Here is a 25361-nt window from a genome sequence, read left to right on the forward strand (position 1 = left end):
ATGAAGTCTACACATGAGTTAACTTAAAATAAAAGGACCAAAAGTGAATTTGGAAAACTTTTTTGGGACTAAATATCGATTTTTTAGGGGAACTAAAATGAAAAATTGATATATTTACAGAGACCAAACACATATTTAATCTTTTATTAAATAACTAATGAAAGGTCGGTCCAAAGCCTAAATTGGGCCATATATTTTAAACAAAAAAAAAATCATTTTTTTAACTGAACAAAAAATAGTTTTAATATTTAAAACAAGTCATCCTAAAGCGTACCGTAAAAAAAAAAGTCATCCTAAAGCGTGATGGACCAGCCCAAAGCCTGATGAGTTAGCTCAAATCATATTTTTTTTTTTAAATAAACGAGGTCTAAACCCAAAAAGAAAAGAAACTACAGCAAAATTAAACCGGAAGAGACACACCCCTATGATCATCAAATAAAGTCTGAGACACCCTTTACCCTTAGAGGAGGGTTTCTAAATATGTAGTTCATGTGATCTTTCACAACTCACTAGACCACCGACCCGTGCTCCGCACGGGTCTTACCGACTAAAAAGACACCAATTCGTCTGTTTTTAATACTTGTCAAGAAAAACATATTATTCCAAAATAAAAGAAAGTTCACACATAAGTCGTATCATTTTTTAAGTTTAAAAATCTTTAAGAACGACTAAAAGTGAGTATTTTTGAATGGGGGATCATTTCCGCATTTGAGTAAAAATAGAGAGACAAAAACGCTCCTAACTAAGATGTTTGAACACATCATATCCTCTTTGATTGGAGCAAGTTGAGACCAATTCCTTCAAAAGAGAGTCCTGTTATACCACAGGTGAACAATGATTACACTTTATCTTATATGTCGTAATAGAAGAAAGTTATATCAATGCAAGTTTTGCAACCGTTTTGCTGGTTGGATTTTTTCTGTCTGCATTTTTTCTGTTTTGACAGCATTTTTGCTGCTGTTTCTGTGTAGCAGAGTCGTGCTTTTGTTAGGATCGGATGATTTTGTGTTTTTGTGGGTGTGTGGATTAGTTGTTGTCACTTTGTTTTTCGGCCAACCATCAGAGCACCCAACTTGATCTGTGCAGCTTCACAAATTCTACGCACAACTATCTTCCGTTTCCAGTTGCCGGCAATTTTCCTGTGATTGTACGATATAGATCCAAAAAAAAAAAGAGTGCAGTTACGGCAGTTAAGGAAGAAGCGGAGGAGTAAGGGGTAATAGATTGAAAAACGTGGTTGGGAAATTCAATCAGCTTATACAACATGTATATCAAAAGGTCTACTACTCAAGTCATCATCAAAAATTGGTATTTGATATTGAAAGTAGCGGCAACGCAAATCGGCCACAAACAATTGCAGAACTCTTAAAAACTTGGTGTTTATTCCTATTCAACTTGGTACCAATTTTATGGTGATTCTAATCATTTTTAATAAGAATGCAAAATATGCTGAATTTCAGTTCAAAACAATCAAATTATGATACAATAAATTCAAGAACAATGATCACAAAAATACCACAAATGAATGAATCCAAGTTATCAAATTCGTACCATTATTTTCAACCTCTTGCTTGGATGAACGGTGTTCTTGATCAGCATCAACAGATTCCTCAATTTTAGCTTCTTTGACCTTCCTATCCTTCTCCTTCTCTTTCACCACGTTCTCCTTCCTCCCAGAGCAATATGAAAAGGAACTTCAGTTCCACTATTAAACTCAACAACAAACAGCCACCTGCGTTACCATGAAAAAGTACATCAACCAAAAATCATGATTACGATATAACAAAACACAAAATCTCTACCTGATAGATATCAGCATAGCTTAGAGTAAGGAATTGCAGAGAAAATCAATTAAGAAAAATTGAAAATACAAAAGGAATGAGAAAGATGAGGCAAATAGAATAACGCAAAAATGATCGAGGTCGAAAGATTAATAGATAGAGATTAAAATTTGATGAAAGGCATCACATTAAGAAAAATAACGTGATTTTCTGCGTATCTAATTTGTTGCATATCTGATTTGTTGGGTTTTGGGATTAGTATTAGCGGATTAGAGGAGGGAAAATACGGAAAAAATTGTTAGGCTTTTGGAGTGAACTTTGGTTCATTGTATGGGGTCTCAAAATAGGTCAGGGGTAATACAGTAAAAGTTAGCTTAGGTTTTAGGTTAAAATTAGGGCTAAAATAATCACTCGTGTTAACTTTTATATATAAGAAGAAAATTTGATGAAAGGCATCACATTAAGAAAAATAACGTGATTTTCTGCGTATCTGATTTGTTGCATATCTGATTTGTTGGGTTTTGGGATTAGTATTAGCAGATTAGAGGAGGAAAAATAGGGAAAAATTGATAGGCTTTTGGAGTGAACTTTGGTTCATTGTATGGGGTCTCAAAATAGGTCAGGGGTAATACAATAAAAGTTAGCTTAGGTTTTAGGTTAAAATTAGGGCTAAAATAATCACCCGGGTTAACTTTTATATATAAAAAGAAAATTTGATGAAAGACATATCATTAAGAAAAATAACATGATTTTCCGCGTATCAAATTTGTTGCATATCTGATTTGTTGGGTTTTGGGATTAGTATTAGCGGATTAGAGGAGGGAAAATAGGGAAAAATTGTTAGGCTTTTGGAGTGAACTTTGGTTCATTGTATGGGGTCTCAAAATAGGTCAGGGGTAATACAGTAAAAGTTAGCTTTGGTTTTAGGTTAAAATTAGGGCTAAAATAATCACCCGGGTTAACTATTATATATAAGAAGAAAATTTGATGAAAGGCATCACATTAAGAAAAATAACGTGATTTTCTGCGTATCTGATTTGTTGCATATCTAATTTGTTGGGTTTTGGGATTAGTATTAGCGGATTAGAGGAGGGAAAATAGGGAAAAATTGTTTGGCTTTTGGAGTTAACTTTGGTTCATTGTATGGGGTCTCAAAATAGGTCAGGGGTAATACAGTAAAAGTTAGCTTTGGTTTTAGGTTAAAATTAGGGCTAAAATAATCACCCGGGTTAACTTTTATATATAAGAAGATTGTATGGGGTCTCCAAATAGGTCAGGGGTAATACAGTAAAAGTTAGCTTAGGTTTTAGGTTAAAATTAGGGCTAAAATAATCACCCGAGTTAACTTTTATGTATAAGAAGATTGTAAGGGGTCTCAAAATAGGTCAGGGGTAATACTGTAAAAGTTAGCTTAGGTTTTAGGTTAAAATTAGGGCTAAAATAATCACCCGGGTTAAGTTTTATATATAAGAAGATTGTATTGGGTCTCAAAATAGGTCAGGGGTAATACAATAAAAGTTAGCTTAGGTTTTAGGTTAAAATTAGGGCTAAAATAATCACCCGGGTTAACTTTTATGTATAAGAAGAGGGCTAAAATAATCACCCGGGTTAACTTTTATATATAAGAAGATTGTATGGGGTCTCAAAATAGGTAAGGGGGTTTTAGGTTAAAATTAGGGCTAAAATAATCACCCGGGTTAACTTTTATATATAAGAAGATGTATGGGGTCTCAAAATAGGTCAGGGGTAATACAATAAAAGTTAGCTTAGGTTTTAGGTTAAAATTAGGGCCAAAATAATCACCCGGGTTAACTTTTATATATAAGAAGATTGTATGGGGTCTCAAAATAGGTCAGGGGTAATACAGTAAAAGTTAGCTTAGGTTTTAGGTTAAAATTAGGGCTAAAATAATCACCCGGGTTGACTTTTATATATAAGAAGATGTATGGGTCTCAAAATAGGTCAGGGGGTTTTAGGTTAAAATTAGGGTTAAAATAATCACCCAGGTTAACTTTTATATATAAGAAGATATTGGCAAGAACAATTACACACTTGTTAGCTTCTCGATACACATATGTGATCCTCAACTCCCAGTTTAACGGTATTACCTTTTTGATTTACTTCATAATCCATAACTCTCACATTGTTCCCATGTTGCAAATTTTGAATCACTGCCAAATAATTCATTTGTACTTCTACTCTTGTTATTCTTCTCATGCTCTCTATGCAAAGACCCTTGTATAAACCTCAGAATTTTGTCACATAAATAATATCACCAATTTCATGAATCCTTCTATCCATTCACCATTCTCATATCTAAATAATCCACCATATTCTACCGTTTTGGTTCCATGTTTCAAGTTTCATCAATGTTAACGACTATCCATGTGGCGGTAGGAATGTCAATGGGTACCCATGGGTACAAATATCATGATACTTGTTCCCGCCCCATACCCTCGTGGGTACCCACTAAGCGGGTATCCGTGGGTATTGAGGTATCCATGGGTATTCATGGGTACCCATGGATTTTTGAATTTATTTATTTTTTGGAATAAATAATAACTTTTTTTAATGACCAAAAAACTTCAACTTTTAAACATCCATACATAATCCATTCAAAATTTCATAAATCATACATAATCCATAGAAAATTCATGATTCTTACATAATCCATATGATATGTTTAATGATGTGAATGAAGTGAAAACGGTGAACTTAACAATATGAATTTAAAAAATTAAAAATAAAAATAAGTTATTAATGAGGAATCTTAGGTGGGCGGTAAAATTTTCTTCACTAAGGTAACAACTTTAAGTAATAAGATAAGATAAGATAAGTTATATAAGGATATTTTAGTAATTTACTTAGTTTATTATCGGGTATGGGTACAATCAAATCCGTGTTCGTATCCATATAATGATGGGTAGTCAAATACCCATTTATTATACCCATGGATACCCGTTTAGCTATCCGCCTCGTGCCCGTGACGGATTTTACCCACGGGTATCCATGGGCATGGGTATTTTTGCCACCTCGTCGGTGACTGTCGAGAAATATTAGCATATTCATTATCCATGTTTCACTATGCATCTTAGCCTTAGTATCATCTTCATAAGCATTAACATACTCAGTGGCGATTCCACCCCCTAGCTAGCCTGGGCTAGTGCCCAGGCTCAGCTCCAACTTTCCTTTGTAGCCAGCCCAGCCATTACTACAACTTTGAGCTTTTCCTGCGGATTTTTGGGCTAATTTCCTGCAGATTTTGCCAGCCCAGCCATTTCCTGCAGCAACAGCCAGCTAATTTCCTGCAGATTTTGCCCAGCCCAGCCATTTCCTGCAGATTTTGCCAGCCCAGCCCAGGCTCTGTAAAATTTTTGGCTTCGCCACTGAACATACTCAAACACTTTACATCATGGTTTAACCAGGGTGATAAACTCCAAGTTATGAACTCGTTGATTTCTCTAGTGCCATATAACAAGTAGCAAATTGTTGCCTATGTAGTCTCCCACTTAACACTCTTTCGATGCCCAATATGTTCCTCAAAGTTTAATTCAATCTCGTCTTTGTAAATAGCTAAGAAGAAAGCTCCCCTATACATGGACAAATCCAGGTATAAGCAAAATGGGGCAGCCGCAACCCTTAAATGTATCACTATGCACACCTATATAAATATACAGTGATCAACACCCCTCCATTGGCAATAAATGAATGGACCACTCACACCTTTTTTATGATATAAATAAATAAATATAGTAAGTCAATATATAATATAATAATTTTTGTTTTACTCCATCTAAAATAAAATATAAGCAAAAATGATATTTGAAAAGTTGATGTATATACTAAATTTTTAACCACGTATATTGACCTTTCAACTACCATTTTTTCTCATATTTCATTTCGGAAGGAGTATATATTTGAATTTCATATTCAAATTAAACAATAAAATTCTCCACCGCCAAAGTCTTTTTGTTTTATGTATTTGTATTGCACTATTTATAGGATGTATGTTTCTCAGTTATCATCAAACTAATTTTATACAATTATTTTTTTACAAATTTTTTTATACGATAATTATTAGAAATTACGTATCATCGATGTTGTTGATCATGTGTTATATTTCCGCCACCCTCACTGCCCCTATGCTTGATCTCTATCAAGTAATTCCAAATATTACATTGATGTCACTCTTGTATCATTTGAGATATCATTGATGTTCTAAAATATCTCAAAGCCACTCTAGGAAGATAACTCTTGTTTAAAAGAGGGGGAAGTCTAATTATGGAGGCTTACACTAATGTTGATTATACAGGTTCATCGAGTGATAAAAGATCTACTTTAAAATATTGTACTGTTTTGAGTGGGAACCTTGTTGTTTGGAGGAGTAATAAGCAAAGCGTGGTTGCTCGATCAAACGCTAGCTGAAGCAAAATTCAAAGCTATGTCATTAGGAATTTGTAAACTATTGTAGATAAAATGGTCCTATAAGATTTGAAGATACAATATGATGGCCCTATGAAGTTGTTTTCCGACAATAAACCGGCCATTAGTATTGCAGATAATCATGTTCAACATGACAAGACAAAACACATTGAGATTGACCGTCATTTTATCAAAGAGAAGATGAATACTGGATTGATAACTACAATCTACATTCCTTCTGGGCATAAACTAGTAGACGTGTTAACTAAGAGCTTACCAACTAAAAGACTTAGCCAACTTACTTGCAATTTGGGAATGATAGATATCCATTTACCACTTTCAGAAAGAGTGTTGTAAATAATAGTGTAAATAGTTACTTTTATTTTCATATGTGGCTTATTAAGTAAGCCCGTTAGATTTAGATTATTATCTATTTAAACTTAGCTATTGTATCATTTGAGATATCATTGAAATATATCAGTCTAATTTTCTAAAAAAAACTTGGAAAAAGACACATCAATTTAACTAATTTTTATTGACAAAAAAATTTAACTGAATTAAAACAAACTAAATGAAAGAAAACTTAGGAAAAGACACTTCAATTTAAGGACATAAACAATGTAAGCTATTAATATAACCTTGAAGCAAGGTCCAACAGTGCATTCCGAGTGGAACTAGGTGTGGATACCTTCAAGGGAAGTCTCAAGTTTGTGTTTTATGGATGGAAAACACATAATTGGAAGAAAAGACATAACTAAAGGTTTTTTGACAAAAATTAATCATCAACAAAGTCAATGGTTACTTCAGGTTTCTCTGACAACAATTATTCATCAACAAAGTCCGCGGATACTTCACATCAGTAACATTATTATTAGTATAAAAAAGGAATCTGATTTGACCAAAAAGATAAAAAAGGAATCTGAAGCACTTTAACAAAAAATGACATATTAATTAATAAAGTATGACTTTTGTCAAAAAAAAATAAAAATTAATAAAGTATGACTTAAAAGTTATTGCAATTTCATCATGCCATCATTTATGCTGCAAAATGCAAACACCGTTTCCAACAAAGTCAAATTACATAGAGTACAGAAGACCCAAAGGCCAAAGAGCCAAAAAAGCAATCAAGTACACAAGTTGAGCAAGTATACACACATGCTTAAACCACAATTATAATGTGACAATTGTAGATAAGACAGTGTACACTTGAGACCAAGAACATAATGCAAAAGCATAAATCATACAAAAACCAATTTAAGGATATAAATTCATTAACTAAGTAGTTGGTGGTAAAACAATTTCTGATATGCCAGAATCAGAAGCCTGTTCCTCTTTCTGCAATGCTCCATGTTGCAATTGCTGTGGTTGTTCTCCTTGCCAATTCCAAACAATGTCCTTAAGTGAAGGCCTAACATTCTCCTTCACAAGCTTTTGGTACTCCAATGTGTCACCGTTTGACTTTTTCAACTCGACTAAATGGAAAACGGGTGTGATCTCGAAAATCTCTGCATCGATACCCAGACGTCCTTTCCTTCCTTCCTTGGAACCTTCTATCTTGAACAAACCTCCATCTTTTTTCTTCACTTTTAGCCCGAGACGATTACAAATTTCTTCAAACTTGGAGATGATGATTGAAGCAGGCTTGTTAGACGTAAACCGCACTTCTGTCTTTCGTTCTTTATTATCCTCAAACAAACCCGACAAGTCAAAACCTGACGAAAAGGAGATGATATCGAAGGCATTTAAATTATTACAAGGTTTCGACAGATCAACATGATCTCCATTCTCACAAGCCCCAAATACTCCATCAGCGTCCAAAGGAGCTAGTTCTTTGTTGTCTGAGTCAGGAAAAATAGGTTTCTCTAACCCCTTCTTGAACCAAGAACTTTCCATAATTTTGGCAATTGATATCCTTGTCTTTGGATTTGGATCCAATATTTTTGACAACAATCTGCGTACATCCGATGCAAACCAGTTGGGATACTTGAAATCTGCCTTGCCGATTTTCCGATACATCTCTATCAAATTCGGATCTCTAAATGGAAGAAAACCAGCCAATAGAACATACAAGATAACGCCACAAGACCATATATCGGCTTTAGTTCCATCGTATCCCTTTCGGTTTATCACTTCCGGAGCGACATACGCAGGGGTGCCACATGTTGTATGGAGTAATCCATCTTGGTGTTTAGTCTCGGCAAGAGCACTTAACCCGAAATCTGAGACCTTCAAATTTTCGTTTTCATCCAACAGAAGATTTTCTGGTTTCAAATCACGATGACAAACACCTCTACTATGACAGTAATCAACAGCACTGATCAATTGCTGAAAGTATCGCCTAGCTTCGGCATGCTTCAGCTTTCCTTTTGATACCTTGTTGAATAGCTCACCACCTTTTACATACTCCATGACAACGTAAATTTTGGTTTTGCTTGCCATTACCTCATAAAGCTCAACAACATGAGGATGCCTGATTAGTCTCATCACTGAAATTTCACGCTTAATTTGATCGATCATCCCAACCTTCAAAACCTTCTCTTTGTCAATAACTTTGATGGCCACACTCATGTTGTTTTTGAGGTTCCTTGCATGATAGACCTTTGCAAAGGTTCCTTGTCCTAATAATTTCCCTAGTTCATATCGTTGCATAATCACACTTCCGCTTCGTTCCATTTCTCGTAACAACGTTGTGTATAATCGAGTGCTAGTATCAAGAAGCCGCTTCTCAAGAAATCTTACAATCGCGAAGAACTGTAGCAACCTCAATCACTTGAGCATGGTAAAGATATTGACATTGGACTAAACATCCAATCTCATCAAGGATGATTGAAGATAGCTCAGAAGGCAGTACAGCCTCGTTGGCACCGGCAAAAGAGTTTTTAACTAGAAAGCACATCTTTCAGCATTCCCTGAATTTTGGTGTGACACCAAAGAATACAGAATTTGTAAAACTTCCGTAGAATAATAACGGAAAAAACCAGCAACTCGTTTATCTTTTAAATTTCCGAGTATCAGAACTTATAATGACAAGCACCAGCACGCCTGAAAGAAAGACAAGCAAAATTTGATAAGTAACGCATAATCAAATCCTGTGAAATAAATTACATAAAATCTTATGGACACAATCAGCACTAATCAAATTGAAGTATATATTATATCTAATCATTATTTATTTAAAGATATTCATTACACATACACTGATAACAGTTCTCTCAAAAAGTATATTTGTTGAAAGAGATTTTTGAATAAATGATTTGTGACAGTTGAAAAGAAAACAAGCTTAAATAAGTAGATGAAATAAACATTAATCAATCTGATGATGGCTATCCAGAATAATACAAAACATTGATATGTAAGGACTTGTAAAAAGTGTAACAAGTGAGACTTGCAACATGTTTTTAAATGCATACATCAATAAAAGTTATTCTCACGGCACATCTTTTCCAGTTAAAACCTTGTATTTGGCATTGTTTAATGGCACTGGAGAAGGAAAAGAAAATTAAGGTCGAACAACACACAATATAACCATAAATAAATCGGCAACGTAATGTCTTTATGGTAGCCTATATGGATATTTTCTGGATTGTTTCACACCATATCATCAAGTCCTTGTCACCACAGACACAGATCCCCTACAGCTGCTCTATGGTTGTTTACTTTAATTCATGAGAATAAGCAAGGTTAGTAGTTGATTTGCCACACACAAAAATCAAAAGTCAATTTTCTTATATTTCTTCTCATGTTAGTAGTGTGCAAGACAGAAAAGTAGCAAGTTTCATATACCATAAATCAATATAGGTAGCTCAGTCACAACTATGATTGTTATTAGGCTTAATTCCACTTTTAATCTCCCAAGTATCAAGACTGTGCGATTTTGGCAAAACAACCGAAATTCAGAGACCCTTTTATTGCAGAAGTGGAAAAGATTAGAGATCAAAATAGCACAATTAAAAAAGTGAGCAACCAAAATTACACAATTGCTATATTCAAGTCTGAACATGAAATTAAGCCTTATTATTTCTTCTTCTCTCATGTAACAAAGGAAGAAACATGTGAGTTTCAAATCCAAAATGGAAAAATGACAATGAATCAAATTTGGGTTTGGCTTAACACAACCCTACAAAATCGACTTGTAAGGTGAGGGATTACTCCCACTGATAAACTATTTTTCAGGTCATATCCCATCAAATAAGAGATTCTTATCACATCTCAAGACGCCAAGGACTAACATGGCGAATGACTAGAGTGGCCAATTGCGGCTGATCTTGCGGATCTTGAATGGATTCTGATATCATCTTAAAATTTGGATGAGTATAACTCAATATTCTACAAAACCAACTTGTACGATGAATAATGTCTCTCGCTTATAATTTTCAGGTCATATCACATTCAATGCGAGAGTCTTAACCTATGAAGCACAGACGCGGACACAGACATCTCACACGACATGGACACCGATACGTCGACACCGTTAATAATTTGAGAAAATTACATAATTTAGTGTAATTATATGTGTCGGTGTCAGACACGTGACACGACACGTGTCCGACACCAGGACACACCTAATCAGAGGAGCGGAGTGTATGTGTCTCGTAGATCTTAACAACTATAAACAATGACCATAATATTTTTCAACAAAGCAATGACTCTACTTTTTTGAAACAAAACAATGACTATAATTTAATATAAATTGTAACAAATTGTCATAACACATATATCATCAAGCAGTATCATCAAGATTCAAACCTCAGATACAAACTTGAATCAATTCAAAAATAAAAAAGTTTTAAAACTTTCAAAACAAAGAGAAGAATAACGAAATCATAATGTAACATAGAAGAAAATTGACATGGGCTATAAATTTACCTTACAAAAGATTTGCCATGAGTTGTGATGATTTGTGTGTTGTTTTGAATATTTTTGTGTTCTCTGATTTTGGGGTGAAATGAAATGAAGATGAAGAAGAATGAGGTGGAGGCTATAATTCTCAAGTTGACAGAGAAGATGACAACGAAGTTACTGTTGGTTTAAAACCAAAGAATATTAGAGAATATTCTATATGATTCACGTAATATATTGTTCCCCAAATCATTACGTCATTATGATAATATATGATCAAAACTAATTTTTCCCTAATAAAAATAACCAAAAGTTCCCCTAAAAAAACCTAAAGTTTTACTTACTTTTTTTTTATGGTAGATAGAAGGATAAACATCATATGAAATCTCATACTCGAAAATCTTGAATTCAAACTTGGATAGCCATGAAAAATGTTTACTCTAATAATTTTAGTTTTGTTGGTTCATATGGATCTTAAAGTATTAAAAATTTAAAAACTTTAGGCTTAATTAATGATTTGGTCCCTTAAGTTATTTGTTGGTTACATTTTGGTCCCATAAGTTATTAACGTTACAATTTGGTCCCTTAAGTTATTTGTTGGTTACATTTTGGTCCCATAAGTTATTAACGTTACAATTTGGTCCCTTAACTTATTTTTTGGTTTCGTTTTGGTCCCTTAACTTATTTGTTGGTTTCGTTTTGGTCCCATAAGTTATTAGAGTTAAGGGAGTAGTTTGGGACCAAAACGAAACCAACAAATAAGTTAAGGGACCAAAACGAAACCAAAAAATAAGTTAAGGGACCAAATTGTAACGTAATAACTTATGGGACCAAAATGTAACCAACAAATAACTTAAGGGACCAAATTGTAACGTTAATAACTTATGGGACCAAAATGTAACCAACAAATAACTTAAGGGACCAAATCATTAATTAAGCCAAAACTTTATATATATATATATATATATATATATATATATATATATATATATATATATATATATATATATATATATATATATATATATATAAACAAAATGATAACGTTTATTGAAAACTCGTATCACGAAAGAAGAGTCACAAACCACGTCATAATTTCTCTCTTGTAACAAACATAAAAAACTACGTCACGATGTTCGTCCTAACAGTTTTGAGATTTTTACTGGATGAACTATGACCTGTGAAGCCCCGATACTTCAAAATGAATGACGTACCGTATCCCCTGCGTATCCTGCACCGATACTTGCCTGATACTTCCCGATACGTATCCGGAGAGTATCCAAATATTAAATTTTATTTTTTTAAAAAATTAATTATCCGATACTTTCCGATACGTCCTGATACACACGGATACTTGTGTTTTTTATGTTATTTTGATTTCTGTTTTTTTTTTTGGTAAAAAATAAGAATAAAAACATTATATTACTATAATATATATACATTTCCTTTATCTTTCTTTGGTGCCAGTACGACCCACACCACACCACACAAACAATTGCATCTTTCCCTTTCTAAGAAATTAGGGTTTCAACTTTTTCTTCCAAAGTGGTCGTCGTCCACTTTGGCCACCGTCAAAGTCTTGGTATCTGACGACTTTGGTATATATTGCGTATGTAATTGACTCATGACCACTCTCTTAATCATCAATATTATCTATATTTATGTTAATGTGCTACGAGCCTGGTTTCTTGTGTTTGTTAATATATTTGCATATTAAAAAAATGGTTATAATTATATTGTACATTTAATTATATAATTTTTTTAATTAACGTATCCCAGCCGTATCGTATCTTGATTTTTGAAATTTTTCCGTATCGGCGTATCGATGCAGTATCGTATCCGTATCGTATCTCATATCCGGGCTTCACAGACTATGACATATAAACGGATTTTAAACTTTTTGAATAATTAGGAATGATTAATTATTTTTATCTCATAAAAAATAGTATTCATTTTTAAGTGAGACCTTTATGGAAATTTGTTCATCTAGAATAAAAAAGTTATTAAATAAAATAATATAAAATAAAAAAAAAGTTATTATAAAAGTTACTGACAACTTTTCTTTTTGTTAGTATTTTACAATGTAATTGAAAAAGAAAAAAAAACGTCAAAAAAAATTGAAAATGTTAACAAATGTTGATGTGACACTTATTAGAAAATCAAATATATTGTTTTTTTATGGTAGCGCGGGGTTTGAACCTCGGACTTTACATATATTATACATTATCCTTACTAATTAAGCTATAAAAATCAAATACATTGTAAAACTATATTGAAATTTATGTAATCAACTTTTTAAACGTGTAAAAAGAAGTGTTCCAAACATAAAACCATAGTTTTAAAAACCGGCTCGGACCGGCCGGTTGAACCGGTCCGACTGTGAACCGGATGGATGTTCGGTTCGATCCACTTATTGGATCGGCCGTGCAATCGAATCGGTGAAACCCGGTGTGACTCGGCCAAAACCGGTGAACTGACGAGTTCAATGAACCGGACCGGTTTAATGTAAAACGTAAAAAACAGAAGAAAAAACGAGAAGAAAGGTCAGAAAATGAGTTCTTGCTATGGTTAGGCTGCACTGGATTAGCAGTTGCGGTTCATGGTGGATGGAGCAGTTAACCCATTTTTTCAAATTCATCATTTTGTTGTTTCAATCATATTAAAAGAAAGATGAAGATATGAGGAGTCTAGATCTAATATTTGTTTTCTCATTTGTATACTTTTATAGAAACTTTTCGTTTTATTCCCTCCAATTTTTTATTTTTATTTTTAGTCCTCCAAAAGTTTTTCATCGTCACTTTTTGTACCTCTTTTTAAATAAACTCATATGTAGAATTCATATTTTTTAATAAAATGAAGAAAAAAAAATTATCAATGCTTTAAGTTCTGAGAACAATGTTCAAGAGGTTGAAATTATTTTACCAAATTTATTTAACCAAATAATACTGAATGTTTTGGTTTATTGCAGAGTCAGAAATTTGTAGGCGGGGGTTCCAATAGAATGTTTTGGTTTGAGCTTTGTGATTTTCGTTTTACTATAGACCCATTGTTCATTACTGTGCTAATAGCCCATAAAATAAAATATCATTAAACCTTATCATGTGGGGTCAATTTTTTTGTGAAATCTTTAAAAACAGAAAGTCACTAATGGGTTGCAAGTGGACAATCTCAACCATTCAATATTTTTATTAATATATCAAGGGTTCAAATTCACATTTCCCTTGGTGGGAAAGGATTAACCTTTCCTATGGGAAATGCCACCTTTCATTGTCTCATTATGTAATGCTACAATCGGTTCCTTTACTCTTGTCTAATAATAATAATAATAATAATAATAATAATAATGATGATGATGATGATGATAATTAGATCTAATAATTCCCTCAAATAATAATAATAATAATAATAATAATAATAATAATAATAATAATAATAATAATAATAATAATAATTGAACATTTTATTTAATAATTGTTTGAAAATTCATTTTACAATATTAGTTCTTGTAAAAGTATAGATGCATTTTAATAGTGAATAATTAGACATTTTGTAACAAATACATCGTAAAATTTTATATGGATAAAACTGAGTCATCCGATTCATTTTAGTTTAACACAAAAACAGATTTGTTATATATACTGAGTCATATGATCAAGTCAACCGATTCAATCCGATTTAGTCATGCGGTTCAACCAATGATCCAGTGGTTGAACCAGTGACCCAGTGACCCAATACCCTTACCGAGTCGATCACCGGTCCGGTTTTTAAAACTATGCATAAAATAGCATTATTAGGCTCGTGTATGATGTCATCATAAAAACAATTACGCGTGGGTTTGGTCGGTCTGTTGGGACAATCAATGAATCTAGATAGAAATATAACAACGGTAGTACTTCATGAACAAACACCAATCAATCAAATCAAATGTTAATGATAGTATTATTAACGTTAATCAAAGACAAATCAAAGCATGAGTACGATCTTTCCACGAGACACCTATACTGACCCAATAATATTGTGACATGTTGTGGAACAGAAGGAAGTACAGCTTCTTCACCAGCCAAGTAGAGCCTTCCCCGCTTACGTTTCATTGACAAGTGTAAGTGCAATGATTTGGACACGTGTTAATTTTTTATTGGCTGTCTTTCTGGAGTTTGTCCACATGGAGGGGACCATGGTAGGTAGCTAACATATTTAGATTCTCATATTCATTCATTCACGCGTCTCGACTTTGTCTTTCTTGCATTTGAGAGCAATGAAGCATGAATACGGACATCGAACATGACACAGACACTGACACAAATAATAATTTTAAAAAATGACATAATTCAGTATAATCATAGATTTCGTGTTGATGTCAGACACTGACGCATGTCTGACCGAAACACAAACCATAAAATGTCTGAGCTTCATAGGTTCACGGTGATAACAAGAATTTGAAAAGAAAAAGTGTAACAAAATTTGTACATGAAATAAATTGCTTGAACCTACATGTACATAAAATAGGACACCAGACACGACATAGATACAGATAATAATTTGAGAAAATGACATAATTCAGTGTAATCATAAGTGTCGTGTTGGTCTTAGACACTGACGCTTATCTGACACTGGGACACGCCTCAACCGAGGAGTGTCTGTGCTTCACATGTTCATAATGATAACAAGAATTTGAAAAGAAAAAGTGTAACAAAATATGCACATGAAATAAATTGCTTGAACCTACATGTACATAAAATAGGTCACATTAATGATATTGCAAGAAGAATGAAAAAAATAAATGGAAATTAATAATTTCAAACTAGAAACCCTTTCCGAAACACTTTCCCTGCTCTCACAGTTGAAGAAATATGGAGTATCAAGTTGGCATTCCAGAATTATAATCTTTGACAATCAGAAAGTTAATTAATATTTTTCAGCAAAAGGGAACATTTAGGTTCAAGCACATGGATTTTTAATGTACATATATAGTAGAAATAAAAATTAAAGCCTTTTGCACTATGTAGTTTTCCATGATTAAGAGTCAGAAAACAATGGTGTTTCTTCCATGGTTGCAGCTTCCTGGCTAACAATAGTGGAAGAAGGGCAGGCATGTAGTGTAGTGCATATATCTGCTGTCTTCAGGTACTTCTCTGCATTGACTAGAATCAATGGTCCATACTCGAAAACCATCCTCTTGCACTGTAAATAAACAATTAGAAGATTATGCGAAATCAGATATAAACATGAATGAATGTATTATGAAAATTATGTACTCTTGCGCCTTCATGTCCGTAACTGCAAATATTTATTCGTTGTATTGGTCAATGTTTTAAAAGGCAGACAAGAGATCGAACATGTGAAACTTCTGAGTCATGGTTTAATTGGTTAAAATAGGCAACAAATAAACCGGTTCAACCAACCCTGGTTGAAAAGGTTCAGCCCCGATTCAATCCAGTTCAACAGAGCTGCAGTATAACCGGGGTTATACAAACCAGCGAATTTACTGGTTCGGTCAGATTTAAAACATTGGTATTGTTGTGCTTTTCTAGTAGAGAAGTAGTAGCTCACTTGGCACTGCGGGGACGTTCAAAAGAACTTATTTTCCAACTTATAGTATAAACGCTTGTGCATATATTAGGAAGAGTATAAAATTAACTTATGATATGTCCGAAAGTCGTTCCTATTTTACTTTCATAAGCTATTCATGATAGATTACGGAAACAAATTTTGGCACAGTTTATGAGTAATTTATCCTAGCGGGTGGGTGGGTGTAGCTCAACTAGTTAGAGCTAAGAGATTAAATGAGTTAACTAGTTAAAGTTCCAGGGTTCAAGTCCTAGCAAGAAGAAAACTAACATAACAATTAACATACTAACATTTGTCGTTATAAAAAAAATAAAAAATTACTGACAAGGTGTCTCGCCTTCCATGATAATCATTGTAATCAAGCTATTGTAGTTTAATGAATTGAATAAGAATATGGAACTTAATTTTATGTAACCAAAGGATTTCATGCAAAATGACATTTAAGAATAAAAGGGTAATTCAATAAAAAAAAGAGAAAACAAAAGGAAGTTCTCATTTTCTTTACCTCCTTCTTATACTTCTCCATATTATTGCATGCCTTTAGTAGTTTCTGAATTATCTCTAGCTGTCATTTTATAATAAAGTATTAGTAATGTATCTTACGATTCATAATAAGATTCGAATACCAATTCAGAAAGTAGTTATTTTGATTCACGGTACGAATCTCTAATGCTCCTCATATTAAGGAAGGATAATGTACGGCAGTAAAATCACTAACCTTAGTTTCAGGATCATTCAACTCAACCAATAACTCCGCAACGGTATCTTTGCAAAAGCCACAACTATTTCCATGAACCTGTGAAGAAATCTTTGCAGACTCGCAAAGGTGGAACTTTTCGCAGAGTTCTCCAGGCTTCATTAGAGCTATTTTTGAGAAGAAAATCGGAACATGATGATCCACCAATTCTAAGCACTGTACAATGTGCAATACAAAACAAACAGAGAAGAGTTAAAAATAAGGCCTGATAAGTTCTCATTCCTTGACAAATCTACACACTATAAATTCATTAAATTGATGTTGTCGATGTCGGATGGCATAAGGCAAAAAAGCAGCCATATAAACATGTCATTGCAACCTATGGCGCTGCCATTGTGGGCATTCCTTCACAAATTGCCTATGTCAGTTACCCAAAACCCACCTCGTCATTTCGCCATTTAACAACACTGGTTTAAATGAAGAGTAAAATCGGAAGAAAAAATGGCTACACCAAAACTTGGCATCCCTTTTATATATAGGTATAGATAAAAAGCGAGCTGAGAAGTGTAGATAAAATGTTAAACATAAAAGCAAAAAACTCAAGTCAAAATTTGCAACAACGCATGTAAACAAAATAGAATCAAGCGAAGGAGACAAACCTGCTCGCTGAAAGACGGAAGATGACGGCAAGTATTGTGAAGGTCATCAATGATCTTTGCCTGAGTCTTGTTATCCTTTAGATAATCAAGTATCTCAGTAGTATATTCCTCACAAATTGAACATGCATCTGGTTTTTTGTTTAATTCTGCATATGAAAGATATGTCAAAAGATGAATGATTTTACATTTGTATTTCAAAACTCTAACTATGTTTAGCACAATTTTTTTTTTTTTTTAAGTGTAAAAATGTACATATGATATTATAGGCGAAAGTACTTAAGAAACGGGCGTAGATTTGAAATTTCATTAATTCATACATCTACATTATAGGCTAAGGGAAGTTAACAAATTTTGCATTGGTCTTCGTTTCCCATCAAATGAACAGAACCATATCAAATATCAACCATAGAAGGAACAATTGAATACATGAACCTCTGGAAATCAATCTAAGCAACTCAATCAACTAGGCTTGATCGATAAATTCCTGATATATCATACAATCAGAAACAGAATCCAGGTTATATACAGGGCTGAAAAGCTACACTTTTTTTTTTGAAGGAAAACCGGCTATACTAAAAAAAGTCGACTACATAAGAACAGGTAACATATCGGTGAAAAGGGTCTGTTTCAATTCAAAAATATTTGGATTTTTTGGCCTTTCAGAATGCCTTTTCTCAATAGGTTTATCTTATTTTTCTCCATCACATTCTTTTGGCTACTTCACTTATTTGGTAGTACCTTACTAATGAAAATTGCATATCTCAATACTTAGAAACTTCTTTTCCGCATCAGATTTTAATCCGAGCGTAATTTGGACTAATTTAATCAAGGTTCTAAGGGTGGACATTAGCACAATGGTAAGGTTTTTGGTTTGTAACCTCGAGGTGCCAGGTTTAAATCTTGGAAACAGTCTCTTTGTTTGGCTTCCCAACCTCACATGAAGGGATCATCTCATGTGTAATTTACACATCAAAGAGTAAAGTACGATCTCTCACAATTCATAAAGAGAAACACATGTGAAATTTAGATAGAATGAGTTTGAATGGTGAGAGATCTCAACTTAATCTCTCATTTGCAAATTACACATGAGAGGGTCCACTAGCCCTAACTCAACTTCTTATGTTAAGTCGTTTCTCGCCCTATATATTATTGGCCTAAGCGCAATGGTAAGAAGATCAATCCTAGACACAATCTCTCTGATTGGCGCCCTGACCTCACCTAGCGGAATTCTCGTGCATTGAGCCGCCCTATATGCTAGTTTAGAATGCCAACAATTATTTTCTTGTTTATCATTGATGGCTAAAAGTAACCTATTAATCTTTGTACTTTACACCATCTTCTAAGATTACATAAATAAATAAACTTCAAACCATCTAGGCAAAAAAGAAAAGAAAAAAGAACATGAGTATTAGCCAACATTGTTAATTACCAGGGTTTGCAAACTCTCTTGCATCACAAGCCCAAGCAGCACCCAACAAAATCAGAAATAAAAGCCCTATTTTGCTTTCCATAATCTCTGTAACAAACAAGCATTCCAAAACATAGTGTTAACAACTTCCTATAGAGAAACGGCAAAAGCCAATAAAAGATTTAAGCGCTACAAATCTATGAAACACTAACACAGACAAAAACACTGGACTGGACACAACTTTAACATGTTGACACGCGTACAATTTTATAACATGACATAGTTGAAGGTAATCACATACGTCGTTGTCGGATACGCTTTCGATCATAAGTGTCTGTTAAAGAGATATATATATATATATATATATATATATATATATATATATATATATATATATTCCAAAATATCCATGCAATATTGATTTGTTTTTCAACAGGATAAAATAATAACTTAATCAATAAAATATTGTTTTTCTAACATATTTTAAGTGTCGATATTGATTTGCCCTACCTTCCTCCCTAAAATATTTGAAATCATAGATATAATATAGACCATGATGGAGAATACGTTGGTGCAAAACACTAATGAAGTTATGTGTCATGAACGTGTGGATAGAAACAAAGATTAATGAAATACCGATTCATATAACATAAGAAATTCATGAATGAGGTAAATTATATGATCAAGATAAAAAAAAGGATGAGGGAGGAATGTTGAGAGAGAATACCTTTCAGGGAGGAGGGTAGGGCAACGTGTTGAAAATCTGCGTTTGGTGCAACTATTGAGGGGTTGGAGAAGAAGAGAAAGGAAACCGTGGCAGTAAACGGAAAAAATTACTGTATTTTATTAGGTTTTACTTCTTAATAACTAAATTTACCGTAATTCACTCAATTTATTTTTCGAGGTTTGTTATATCCATAAAATGTGTATATTCAGTTAAAAACGATATGAAATGAACTTGAAAAATATCCTCAAGTTTCGTCCAACAATTTCTTAAAAAAAGGTCTTTTAAATTGTTGTCAATTAAGAAACAAAAATCTTATTATCAATTAAAAAATTAATCTCTTATATTATTTACTTAATTTTGTCGTGAAAATTAAGGTTCAAGTTTTGAGTAATAAGTGTCTTCAGGTGTCTTTTAGCAAATGAAGAGGTCTGTTAACAACTCATACCTCAAGACATATATAATTACCCACTTTGTGTTTTGAAATAAAGTTGAAGTCCTAAAACATCAAAAGAAAAGAAATGGAGGGAGTATTAAAATGAAGGGTCATGATTTGGAGTAAGTGTTTAGACTTACTCTTGGAGTCAATGAATCTCTTATTATATATATATATATATATATATATATATATATATAGCTGCTAATTTACATCCATCTAAAAACATTAATGTGTAAATCAGCAAACTACACCCACCTAAAATCATTAAAATGCAAGTTAGCAACCTACACCCACTTGATTATTTACACTCATTTTTGTAAGTTTTAAAAAGGGAGAGTAAGATTCTAACTTTGTTCCATAGTTTTAAAACTCAGATTGAACCGGCCGGTTGACCCGGGAACTGGCCCCCAGTCCGGTTTGGTCTAAACTTTAGATTGTTTGTGCAGTTAGCTCGGTGTGAACCGCTACTACTCGGTCAGAACCGGTGAAAACTGATGAACCGACGGTATATGAACCGGGCCGATTTCATAAGAAACTAATATTTTATTAAAAAAGTGGCATACGTGAGGATCAAACATGCGACATTACGCTTGACTCCCACAACCTAAACCACTACAATATGCGTTGCATTTGGTTAAAGGTTGCTTCTTGACATTAATATATGATAATCATATCGTTAAATAAAAACATAGTTTTAAAACTCAGACCAGACCGGTCGGTCGAACCAATCCGACCGTGAACTAGAGGTAAGCCGGTTCGGTCCATATATTAGATCGGTTATGTCATTGAGCCGCTATGAACCGGCACAATTCGGCCAGAACCAACATAAACCGATGACTCGGAGGTCTGCTCAAACCAGCCGGGTCAACACTTGACTTTTTTTTTTTGACAAGAAACAAGCACATGCTATATTTAAAAAAAATGAAAAAAATACTTCAATCAGTCGGGTCAACACTTGACCGTTTTTTTTTTTTTTGACAAGAAACAATCACATGCTATATTTAAAAAAAAATGAAAAAATACTTCAATTTTCCTATGTGAGGGAAAATGAAAAAGGCTTAATAGCACTTTTGGCCCCCTATGTTTGCAAAAATTGCGATTAAAGCCCCCTATCTTTGAAAACTACAAAACCGCCCCTTATGTTTCGTTTTCGTTGCAGTTTTGGCCCCCATGGTCATTTTTGACCTGGTCCACGCTGACATGGCACCCACATCACTTATGTGAGGGGCCAAAATCGCAACTTTGGCAAACATAGGGGGCCAAAAGTAATATTAAGCCTATTTTTTATTTTTTTTAATTCATTTTCTTTTTTTTCCATTTTTTTTTGTTTTGAAAAAATTAAAAAAAGAGGGAAAATTAATAAAAATTGAAAATAATGAAAAAAATACTGAAAAAATTTAAAAAATTGGAAAAATTAATAAGAATGAAAACAAAAATCTGAAAAAAAAAAAATTTCGCATGACATGTGTGTATATACATACCACATCATTAAATCATTTTAATAATAAAAAAAATATTAAAAACTGAAAATCTTTTAAAAATAACAAAAAATCAGATTATTTTTTTAGAAAATAAAAGATTGATTTTTTTTAAATTTTAAAAATAACCAAAAATAAGATTATTTTTTTCGAAATTTAAAAAATTAGAAAAAGTTCGGATTTTTTTTAGAAATTTAGAAGATATTTAAAAATAATGGAATTTAATTTTCAAAATAAAAAATTTAGATTTTCTCGCGAAATAAAAAACTGGAAAATATTTAAAATTTTAAAAATCTGGATATATATTTTTTTAAAATCCAATTACAATAGGAAAATTAAATTTTGAAAATCATATAATCTGAAGAAAAAAAAATCAATTTTAGTTCAAAAGAGATTGGAAGAGCAACTTGAGGTACTCACTATTTAAATTTTAATGTCTCTTAAATAAGACACTTTATAAAATTTTACTCGCATTAGTAATTCTTTTTACAAAAATATTCCTATGTAATTCAAGCTTCTCAGATTTTTTTCCTAAATTTTTAATTAAACTAAAATCAATTTTTTTCTTCAGATTATATGATTTTTAAAATTTAACTTTTCGATTGTAATTGGATTTAAAAAAAATATATATCCAAATTTTTAAAATTTTAAATATTTTCCAGTTTTTTTATTTCGCAAAAAAATCTAAACATTTTATTTATTTTGAAAATTAAATTCCAGTATTTTTAAATACCTTCTAAATTTCGAAAAAATCCGAACTTTTTTCTAATTTTTTAAATTTCGAAAAAAATCTAAATGTCTTTTCTGCTTTTTTCTTTTATTTTTCGAAAAAAATAATCTGATTTTTTGTTATTTTTAAAATTTAAAAAATCAATCTTTTATTTTTTTTAAAAAATAATCTGATTTTTTGTTATTTTTTAAAGATTTTCAGTTTTTAATGTTTTTTATTATTAAAATAATTTAATGATGTGGTATGTATATACACACATATTATGCGAATTTTTTTTTCCAGATTTTTGCTTTCGTTCTTATTAATTTTTCTAATTTTTTTAAAAAAATTTAGTTTTCTTCATTATTTTCAATTTTTATTAATTTTCCCTCTTTTTTTTAATTTTTTCAAAACAAAAAAAAAATAGAAAAAAAAGAAAATGAATTAAAAAAAATAAAAAATAAGCTTAATAGCACTTTTGGCCCCCTATGTTTGCAAAAGTTGCGATTTTGGCCCCTCACATAAGTGATGTGGGTGCCATGTCAGCGTGGACCAGGTCAAAAATGACCATGGGGGCCAAAACTGCAACGAAAACGAAACATAAGGGGCGGTTTTGTAGTTTTCAAAGATACGGGGCCTTAATCGCAATTTTTGCAAACATAGGGGGCCAAAAGTGCTATCAAGCCAATAAAAAAATACTTCAATTTTCCTATGTGAGGGAATTGAACTAACAACATTACCCGAATAAACTCAGACCAGACCGGTCGGTCGAACCAATCCGACCGTGAACTAGAGGTAAGCCGGTTCGGTCCATATATCAGATCGGGTATGTCATTGAGCCGCTATGAACCGGCACAATTCGGCCAGAACCAACATAAACCGATGACTCGGAGGTCTGCTCAAACCAGCCGGGTCAACACTTGACTTTTTTTTTTGACAAGAAACAAGCACATGCTATATCTACTAAACTAAATATGAAAATATATGTCCGTGCAGATTACCGTTTTGCCCTTATTGGGGGTATTTTGATAAATTAATTAATTTGACTCCCCTGCCTATATATGTGAAAAGAAAAAAAAACAAAAGAAAAGAAAAGGGAGAGGGAAACGGGAACGGGAGAAGAAAGGGGGAACGGGAGCGTCGTGAACGGAGAGGAGAAGAAGAAAAAAGAAAGAAAAACAGGACGATAGAAGGGAGGGAGAGGAGAAGAAGGAAAAAAAGCCGATGGAGAAAGAGAAGAAGAGGAAACAGTGGGTAACCAAGTGGAAGAAGGGAAATTGGAGAAGAAGGCAAAGTTCAATTTTAAGGTGAGTTTCCCTTTTCCTTTCCCTCATGCATGTAGAGATTTGATGAATTTAGAGTTAGGTTTTCATTTGGGGGAAAAGGAAATTTTAGGGTTTTATGAAATTGAGTAATAAGAATAGTGATTTCTTTAGTTTTTCATGAATCTAATGCCATGCATGTCTCAATTGAATGATTTTTGTGTGTTTTCTGTTTTATTTTTGTTTTTGCTTTTGTGGTTTGGTGATTCTGGGTTTTTTTTGTTGTTGATTCTGTTTTTGGTGTGATTATGTTTTTGTTTGTGATGTTTCTATACATGTAACTTGTGAAAAAATTGATTCTTTTGAGATGAAATCACACTTGGTATAAATTGCACATAAGGTGTTTGTGAAATTGACTAAAATTGGTGATGCATGAATTGTTTACTTGATGACTTAAAAATTGATGGCATATTTGTAGTCTCAGTGATATATGAATCTGTTCAGTGGATTATGTTTTTGTTCCAGTATGAAATTCTATTTTTACTTCAGGCCTTTAGGAGATTATATGAACAAGTTGATCTTGGTTGGTCTTTTGTTCGAGAATTTTGTAAGATTTCATATAATTTATTTTTACAGCATCTAAGTTACCAAATTATGTTACTTTATTATGTTCCTTTGATGTTTTGTACACCTATGATTCTAAGAATAAGAACAAATGTTAATGTGCTGAAAAATATGGTTGGCAAACATTACAGGTTTAGGCCGCGGATTCTTATCAATGTGAGCAAGATAGACATGTCAACTATTGTCCTTGGCTTCAAAATTTCCATGCCAATCATGATTGCTCCAACTGCTATGCAGAAAATGGCTCATCCGGAGGGTATCATTGCTTTTTCTTTAAATTCACTTGAATTACTGAAATGCAAAATGAAGTTGTTTTGTTTTGTACAATATTTTGTTAGAAGGAAAAAGTTCATGAAAAATCAAGCATGACATGAAATTTTGCAGAGTTTAAACCAGTTCAATGCTGAAAGTGAAGCAGAAGAAATCAAAACCATTGTTGATGTGAATGATTTGGTGTCAGGTTTTTTGTATGATAGGCTGCAAAGAGAGGTCATTAAATTGAGGAAGTCTTGTGAAACCAAAGAGAGCAGTTTGCAAGCTAAAGATGAAGAAATTAAGGTAATAGTAACTTTATTTGGAGATAGCTAAAGGAATTTTATTGATCAACTACGAAATCCTTAATGAGGATTACGACCATCTTGACAAGGTTGATATTTTCTCCTTGGGAGTTTCTATTTATCAACTAATCCGAAAATCACCTATGCCAGAATCAGGATGTCATTTTTTGAATCTTAAAGAAGGCAAGTTGCTA

General features: G+C 32.8%; 3 protein-coding genes across 5 annotated transcripts; 1 reads left to right on the forward strand and 2 right to left on the reverse strand.

Moving 5' to 3' along the window:
- Positions 1-6805: 6805 nt before the first annotated feature.
- LOC146927384 (CBL-interacting protein kinase 2-like) lies at positions 6806-11200 on the reverse strand. Its single transcript, XM_085700668.1, has 2 exons — positions 11070-11200; positions 6806-9245 (listed from the first exon to the last, which is right to left on the reverse strand). Exon 2 carries the CDS (start codon positions 8874-8876, stop codon positions 7479-7481), a length of 1398 nt encoding a protein of 465 aa, XP_085556794.1. The 5' UTR covers positions 8877-9245; positions 11070-11200; the 3' UTR covers positions 6806-7478.
- Positions 11201-15882: 4682 nt separating this feature from the next.
- On the reverse strand, positions 15883-20221 carry LOC146927385 (uncharacterized). 2 transcript variants are annotated; one of them, XM_085700662.1, is made up of 7 exons: positions 20102-20221; positions 19396-19482; positions 17967-18112; positions 17329-17523; positions 17116-17175; positions 16045-16223; positions 15883-16012 (listed from the first exon to the last, which is right to left on the reverse strand). In XM_085700662.1, exons 2-6 carry the CDS (start codon positions 19475-19477, stop codon positions 16059-16061), a joined length of 648 nt encoding a protein of 215 aa, XP_085556788.1. In that variant the 5' UTR covers positions 19478-19482; positions 20102-20221; the 3' UTR covers positions 15883-16012; positions 16045-16058. The 2 variants fall into 2 exon arrangements, with proteins under 2 accessions (XP_085556788.1, XP_085556787.1); XM_085700661.1 differs by having other exon boundaries at positions 15883-16223.
- Positions 20222-23770: 3549 nt separating this feature from the next.
- On the forward strand, positions 23771-25356 carry LOC146927386 (uncharacterized). Of its 2 annotated transcripts, none has more exons than XR_015008195.1 (4): positions 23771-24031; positions 24742-24866; positions 24995-25168; positions 25318-25356. XR_015008195.1 is itself a non-coding variant. In XM_085708148.1 (4 exons), exons 1-4 carry the CDS (start codon positions 23949-23951, stop codon positions 25336-25338), a joined length of 327 nt encoding a protein of 108 aa, XP_085564274.1. In that variant the 5' UTR covers positions 23772-23948; the 3' UTR covers positions 25339-25356. The 2 variants fall into 2 exon arrangements, 1 of the variants encoding a protein (XP_085564274.1); XM_085708148.1 differs by having other exon boundaries at positions 23772-24031; positions 25071-25168.
- Positions 25357-25361: the final 5 nt, after the last annotated feature.

The sequence above is a fragment of the Medicago sativa genome, chromosome 4 (genome assembly GCF_051527215.1).
Source record: "Medicago sativa cultivar Bolivia chromosome 4, Bolivia_mono, whole genome shotgun sequence".
In the NCBI taxonomy this organism is placed as follows: domain Eukaryota; kingdom Viridiplantae; phylum Streptophyta; class Magnoliopsida; order Fabales; family Fabaceae; genus Medicago; species Medicago sativa.